The sequence below is a fragment of the Tupaia chinensis genome, unplaced genomic scaffold (genome assembly GCF_000334495.1).
Source record: "Tupaia chinensis unplaced genomic scaffold, TupChi_1.0 Scaffold147003_1, whole genome shotgun sequence".
Lineage (NCBI taxonomy): Eukaryota > Metazoa > Chordata > Mammalia > Scandentia > Tupaiidae > Tupaia > Tupaia belangeri.
The window spans coordinates 944,185-951,592 of NW_006206856.1; the positions used below are offsets into that span (position 1 = coordinate 944,185).

At 57.5% G+C, this 7,408-nt stretch overlaps 1 protein-coding gene across 1 annotated transcript in view; it reads left to right on the forward strand.

Moving 5' to 3' along the window:
* Nucleotides 1-7,408, forward strand: part of STIMATE (STIM activating enhancer) — a gene marked incomplete at its 5' end in the record, with an annotated part of 42,153 nt that overhangs the window by 31,009 nt on the left and 3,736 nt on the right. Inside the window, 2 exon segments of the mRNA XM_014584487.1 lie at nucleotides 1,489-1,610; nucleotides 6,260-6,372. Of these exon segments, the coding sequence (XP_014439973.1) occupies nucleotides 1,489-1,610; nucleotides 6,260-6,372 (235 nt within the window).

Sequence of the window (7,408 nt, forward strand, 5' to 3'; positions counted from 1 at the left end):
CCCCTTGTGATTGTCGAGAGGAAGGGCAGGCAGGAGGATATGCCCCGCCCTCTCCACTTGGGCCTTGGCTGCTCACTGGGCTGAGACCACCTGCTCCCTCTGGTGTCGGAGCGCCTGCAGTCGCCAGGGCCAGGCCTGGGGAGGAGGCTGAGTTTATGCAAAACGGCTCCAGCCTCAGCAGCTGGAAGGCTCACCCCAGCCAGGTCTTGTGTGTCCTGACACTTATCTGCAGGGACTTCAGTGCCACGTGGTGTCACCAGGCTGGTCTTGACTCACTGACCTTGTCTCCCGCTTTGTCTGCTGTGGGGAGCTGGGGCTTGTGGCATGCAGCCCTCCAGGGAGGCATTTTGTTGGTGAAGGGAGAGGTTTGGTGACAGCCAGGTGGCAGCAGATTTAGAAGGACATGACTGGCTGGGTGTGCCCTCTGGTCTTCCCCCCCCTTCCTCCCTTCTTCCTTCCTTTTCACCTGGGGGAGCAAAGCTCTCTGTTTTTTTGTTGTTGTTGTTGATGTTGTTTTTTAATAATTATTTATTTTATTTATCGATTCATTTTTATTTTTTTAATTTGACCCGAGCGAGAAAGAGGGTAAGAGTGAGAGAGAGAGGAAGTGAGAAAGCAAGCCACCAGATTCAGGACTTGAACCCTGGTCAGCCATGTGGGAGTGTCCAGCACCTTAACCATCATGCCACCTGCTGGTCTCTGTTTTTTGTTTTTTGTTTTTTTTGCTATAGGGCATGTGCGCTCACCAGACAGAGAGATGGAGAGACAGAAAATGAGAAATCACCCCCCAGGGGGGATGGCCACACCACAATCCCTTCTCCTCGATTCTCCTCTTGGGTTCTTGGGCACACACGCACATGCCCAGTGTGAGTTCAAGCCACCAGGTCTGGGACTCGAGCCGCGGTCAACTACATGGGAGTCCAACGACATAGCCATTACGCCAACTGCTGGTCCCACAAAGCTCTCTCTTTAAAACATAGAATTGCTACCACGTGATTCAAGACAGGGTGAGCAGGTGCCACCTGGCCCACCCTCTTGTCTAGGAAACGTCAGTGGCCATTTCCTGCCGTGGCTCTGCGGGGACCTTGTGTGGGCTGGGCCATCAGGCAGAAGGTGTCTGTCCATTCTGTCTGGCTTTCCTGCCGATTTCCCTGGCTGCTCCCAGGGACTCTGCCTTCTGTGACTCTTCTCCTGGCAGAATCGCTTGAGGTTTTTAAAGTGCCTCATCTCTCCCCTGCACCTCCCTCCTTTCTCGAGGGTTGATAGTTCGGCTCATGAAGAGCATGAGTGCTTTGGGGGCTCCGGTGAGAGCTGCAGCCTCTGCAGACACGTAACGGAGGCCACCAGCCCCCAAGAGCAGGGTAGACCAGACGCCGCACCGGGGGCTGCCCCTTGGGCCACACATCGGCCTGGGCTCTTGACCTGCTTGGGCCATGGACGGCCCAACTCAGGGGCTTCCGTTCACTCCCTGGGGCTCCTCTCCCACAGGTACCTCATCAACTTCCTCCTGGACGCCACCGTGGGCATGCTGCTCATCTACGCGGGCGTGCGCGCCGTCAGCGTCGTGGTGGAGTGGCAGCAGTGGGAGGCCCTGCGCTTCGGCGAGTACGGTAACTGCCGGGGACACCAGGCGGGCGTGGGGGCTGGCGTGGAAACACTGGGCATGGCCTCAGCTTCTCACCTGTGTAGCCCGCCAGGCACACAGATCCAGGAAGGTTCAGGGACCGGTGCCATCTCCCGCGTGTGGTGGAGCGGCTACTTCTGGGGCCTGCGGGTGCCCATCTCACTGCCCTTTGTGCCAGGAAAGGTGGCAGGAGCCCAGAGATGCCCTGGACTGGGAGGGTCTGAAGGTTTACCCCTTCTACCAGAGGAGGTTACTGAGGCTGAACGAGGTGCAAGGCCATCTCATCCTGCCCAGCTTCTCGTGGGCCTCATCCTACCTGCCGCCACGCTGGGGATGTGGGGCACCTCTCTCTTTGGGAGGTGTTCAGGAGGGAGGTGGTAGGCCCTGCCCCTTCCTGCCGCACATCTGTGCCGTCCTGTCGCCGGGCCAGTGCACTGGCAGACTGGTGTCACACAGCCAAAAATGGAGGTGCATCCCCTCTGGGACAAGTTGCCAGCTTTCTCCCGACTGCAGGCTCATCTCCCACCCTGTCTCTGGCACATACCAGTCACCAGGGACACGAGATCCATCCTCATGCAGAGACACAGCTTACCTAGCCGACTTGTGAGGTGACTTGTGGGTGCTGGATTGTCTGTGACCCACTCCCATCTCATCAGACCCCACCAGATGCAGCTTAGGAAGGACGCTCCCTGCACACTGGCTCCGAGCGGGAGATTCACTGGGCGTGGCCTCAGCATGGGCCGCTGGGGAGAGGCGCCTTCTTCAGGCCCTCGCTGCCCTCTGGGGCTTCAAGACAGGGTCAAGGAGTAACGTTGGCTTGTTCCCACCTTCCCAACTGGCATGAGACATCCGCAGGCAGGATCTCCTCTTCTCAGTGGCAGGGGCAGCAGCGGCCTTTGCCAGGAGGGGGGCACACAGGACCAGAGGGAGGGAGTGTGGGTGGAATTTGGGTCTCCAATCTCCTTTCCTGCTCACCCCTCCCAAAGAGCTCACGGCCCTGGGCCCAAGGGCCACTCACTCCCAGATGGCTGAAGGTGCATAGGGACTGAGGGATTAAAGGGGAGCCGATGCATAGAGCTGGCTGGGAGTGTCCTGGGTATTTCTAGAAATCTTAAGTAACCACTTGTCTCCATTGAAGGGGGATGAGCTCAGGGGAAGCCTTTTCTTAGCCTGTCACTCGATGCCTGATGAGTCACTGACTTAAGATAGTGTCCAGCTCACAGCGTGTGCCCCGGTGGCCCAGGGAAGGCTTCGAGAAGCTCCGCATGACCGACGCCTCAGTTTGCAGTCGGAAGGGCCCCAGTGTTTGTGGACCGTGTGGCTTCCTCCTCCATTGTAGAACAGGCCCCAGAGAAGTAGAGCAGCACACGGAGCTCACCAGGCGGAGGGGCCTCACGTCCCCTGCACCAGGGTACCTAGACCCTCCCACCACCTCCACCAGCAGTCCTTCTAGCTGTCCCTTTGCTGTGACGATCCCTTTGGAAGGCAGGGCTCTGGACTCAGCTACAGCGGACCGGTGCAGAGTGGACCTACAGTGAGTTACGACCACTCAGTGACCTGGCAGGTCACGGCTGGTCCCGATTCACCAGGCACGATGGTGGCCTCTGCTCCCACGCACGAATCGGTGACGTCAGAAGGAAGAAACAATGGTTACGTGAATTTCTTCCCCTGCTCACTTGGCTGGGCCCAGCCCTGTCCTTGGGCCTTCCCAGCAGACTCTGGAACCACAGGCCTCAAGCCAGGGTGTCTCCAGATGAAGGTGCCCTTTCTCGAGGCCATCCCGTGTCTTCCCTCCGCAGGCTGAGGGAGGGTAGCGTGTCTCCCCAGCTCCTGTCATTTCTATTTCCGTCCCCTCCCGTTTCTCCTGCTGCTGCAGCCCAGTCGCAGCTCGATGATCTCACAGTTCCTCTGTTCAGCCCTCCACTCCAAGTCTCACTGGACTCACATCAGGGTGTCTGTAAAGGCACCTCCTTCTGGAAGCTCGAGGGGAGATCATTTTGCTGCCATTGCACCTTCTAGAGGCCCCCGCATACCTTGGCTCACGGCCTTCCTCCTCCACTTCAAGGCCTGCAGCAGGCGGCCAGGTTCTCCTCACATAGCTTTGCTCTGCCCTTCCCCACCACCTTCCAGTTAAAGTGCCCCCATGACTGCATCGAGGCCACCGGGACACTGAGACGTTCTCCCGATCTTCGAGCCAGCTGGTTAGTCACCCTAATGCCATTTGCAGCCACGTAACACTCGTGTTTGCAGTTCCGGGGGTGGACATCTTCGCAAGGCCGCCGTTCTCCATACCGCTCCTGTCGGCTGTCCATTCACCAGGCAGTAGTCTGCCTAGGCCCCACAGCGTACTCAGGCGAATGAAGAGCCAGGCTGTGGTTCGTAGGCAGCTTCCTTTGTTTCTGGAAAAGAAGGTCCTAAGCTTGCTCACAACGTGGGGTGCAAGAGAATTAGCCCCTTCGATCTGGTGGCCGGGTAGAAGCCCCGAGAATGACGTGTGTCCCACAGGTGCAGGTCCTCGTGGACTTCACTGCCTTTCCAGTCTGTGTACGCCCCTCACACAGGCACATTCCCTCCGGTTGGCCCCTATTCCCACCACTTAAATGACAGGAGTAAACTTAGCAAAAACAAAACGGCCAGGCCCAGCTCGGCATCACAAGCAAATAGCTACTGATCTGCGGTGCTGGAAGCCACACGTTCAGATCCCGCGTTGACCTGAAATACGCCGGGTGCCGGCATTCAAGGTCCTAGTGAGCAGGGGAGCTGGAGGACGGGGATCGTGGTGTGATCAGACCCTTGTCTGTTGTCTCGCTCCCTCACTCTCCCTCGCTCTCACACACACACGTGCCTTCTCTCATGAGTAAAATAAACCTTAAAAAAAAAATACACCGATGCACCTGAGGCGTCCACAGTCTCTCTTAGTCTCGGTGCACAGGAGGACATCTTGTTAGGATGAGGGGTCAGGTGCCTTCTTTCCCTTTTTCCACCCTGCTGTTGAGCTTTCTGGTTTTAGCATGTAAGTGTGAAGGGTCAGCATCTGCAGCCAGGTTGGACAGCAGACGCTCAGACGGGAGGGAGTGACTTCCTCTCTCCGCCGGGAAGTGGGTGAGCACCTAAGCAAGCGTGTGTCCTTCATCCTGCTGGCCGGAGACATTTCCTAGTGGCATGTTCTGTCTGCCTGGCCCATCGTCCTTCATGGTTTTTCGCAACTATTTTCTGCTGAGAGCTTTTCTCAATTCGGATCAGGTGATAGACCAATAGGATTGCAAAACCCCACCGACAGTCTACTGGGGAGAGGCTGTGCTTCTAAAAAAGTTTGTTTTTCTTTTTGGACCCAGTGTCTTTTTTCCCCCAGAAGTGAAAGTAGGATCTCAGAAGAGGCACCTGGTGTGTTTCTTTTTTTGGACCCAATGTCTTTTTTCCCCCAGAAGTGAAAGTAGGAGGATCTCAGAAGAGGCACCTGGTGTGTTTCTACATGCTTTCTGCCACGCTTCTCCCAGGGTTTTCCAGAAAAGGGCACGGCCTGGTGTTTTGTCCATTGCAGCTGCACGAAGGCATTCCCTTGCACTTGGACCGCCCACAGCCGGCAGCCTGGGTAGGGTGGGGGCTCCCAGGACAGGCAGCTAACGAGAAGGTGGAGCTTTTCTTTGGGCCAGATTCTCTTCTCACAGCCTAGACTGAGGCCTTTATCTCCCCTGGAAATCTTACTCTCACCCCCTGTTCTGGCCAGCTGGGGTCAGGCAGCTCCAACAGCTTCCAGGGTCTGGCTGATCCTCAGACAGCCTCTCCCGAACGTCACTGTCCCCTGCGTCTCCCACTCCAGGCGGTGTGTGTGGCTCATGGGGGCCCATCCCTAGGGTTTGCATGTCAAAGGACCATTCCCTAGAGGGACTGGGTGTCCCTCCCTCATCGAGTCCCTTGGGAGCATTCTGGAGGCTCTTCACAGCCCTAGTGTCCCCCAGCTGGGATGCTGTGTTTGTGGGTTTCTCAAGCATGGTGGCTTCTGGGATCACAGGTGGACTTTTGTCACAGCCCCAGGCCTCCACTCCTCCCTCCCACCTCCCACCTCCCACCTCCTTGCCCTGCTGGTGCTCGCTTCTCTTCTTTGTCCCTAGACTTGGGGTGACTAGACGGTTGGACTCTGAATTCTTCTGGAGTCAGGTTTCTGCTCTTGGAGCTGGGGACACCAGGGCTGGCTGGGGGAAGGGGAGGTAGTGGTGGGAGATGAACAGAGAGGTCGATGACTGCCTTTGGAATTCACAAACGTCAGCATGCACACGGACCGAGGGAGGGAGCGATGGCACTGTGGTTGCGGGGAAAATCAACAGTGGATAAGAATAGCAGCCTTGCTAAACACGGCTTCTGCTGCCAGCGGACTGAACGAACAGCTTCTCCGAGCTCCTGCAGCGAGCACTTACTAACTTTAGTGCTTTTTAATTCTGTCTTCGGATCTCTCGGAAGAAAGGCCATTCTGGTATCTCCAAATAAGGAATTTTCCGATATTATTTAAAACACTGCATTTGTCTGCCAGGAGTAACGTGATTTTTGGGTCTCTCAAGGGAGTACCTTTAGGGCCAGGGTCCTGGCGTGTGGGTGCAGGGGGAGGGCCCGTCTGACCGAGCACTGCTTGCCCTGCAGGAGACCCTCTGCAGTGCGGAGCCTGGGTCGGGCAGTGCGCCCTGTACATCGTCATCATGATTTTTGAAAAGTCCGTCGTCTTCATCGTCCTCCTAATCCTGCAGTGGAAAAAGGTTCGTGTCCCACCCGCCTTGCTAAGTGAGCAAGCGCACCTGCTCCCATCCCCCCACACCCCAGCCCTGTCGGACGACCACGTTTGCCTTCGTTTTAACTCACGCGGGTACCTGGATTTGGTCTGATACCGCAGCTCATTACAAGAGCACCAGCCTTTTGTTCTATTCAGCGTCCATCCACTGGGCTACGGAGAGGTCTGCTCTGCACCAAGCCTGGGTCGGGGAGAGGACTGTGGCCAGTGAGAATTCAGGGCCGACCCACAGCCCTGGTTGTCGACTGTGACACCAGCCTTCGGGCCCTGCAGCCCTGAAGGTCCCTCCAGTGCAAGTGTCCCCTGCACACCTCTCCCACCAGTGATTGACTGAGCCATTGGGCATCGCAGGCCCACTTCTTGGTGTGTGACCACCGATTGCAGCACCTGGCTGGGTCTGCCCTTTGACCCCAATGCTGTGGAGATGAGCCTCAGCTGCTCCCCTCCCCTCCCACCCCACTCCCCCATGAAACCAGCCCAAGAGCCTTCAGGAACAAGCGGCCGGACCTTGGCCTCCCTTTGGTTTCATTTGTGGCTGAGTTCCATGATTTTAAAGAAGCCGAGGCTTTTCAGAGCTGTTGTCCTGCCGGCAGTGGCGCGGTGCAGGCTTTCTGTCTGAGCGCGGTCTGGCACCTTGTTGCCCGTGTCTGCCGCGAACGTCCACTGAGTTCACTCTTGTCCACACCCTGAAGCCCCGATTCCCCCCCAGGGCCATTAGGCCACTCTCCATTCTGTGGGTGGGCACTGCTGAGCCCCAGCTCAGTGGCGGAAAGGCCACTGCACTTCCAGGTCTACAGCCCGCAGGACACTGCGCAGGACCAACTGGGAAGGGGTCTCACGTTAACCGTGAAAGCCGGGCGCCGCAGCCCTGGGAGTCAGATGCTGTTCCTGTCACGCTCGGCCGGGGCTGGAGGGTGGAGGGCAGAAGCCACCCCTCACCAAGGCTTCCTGGGCATTGTCTGTGGCTCCTCCAGACTGCTTGTGGTCTCTTCCAGGTGGCCCTG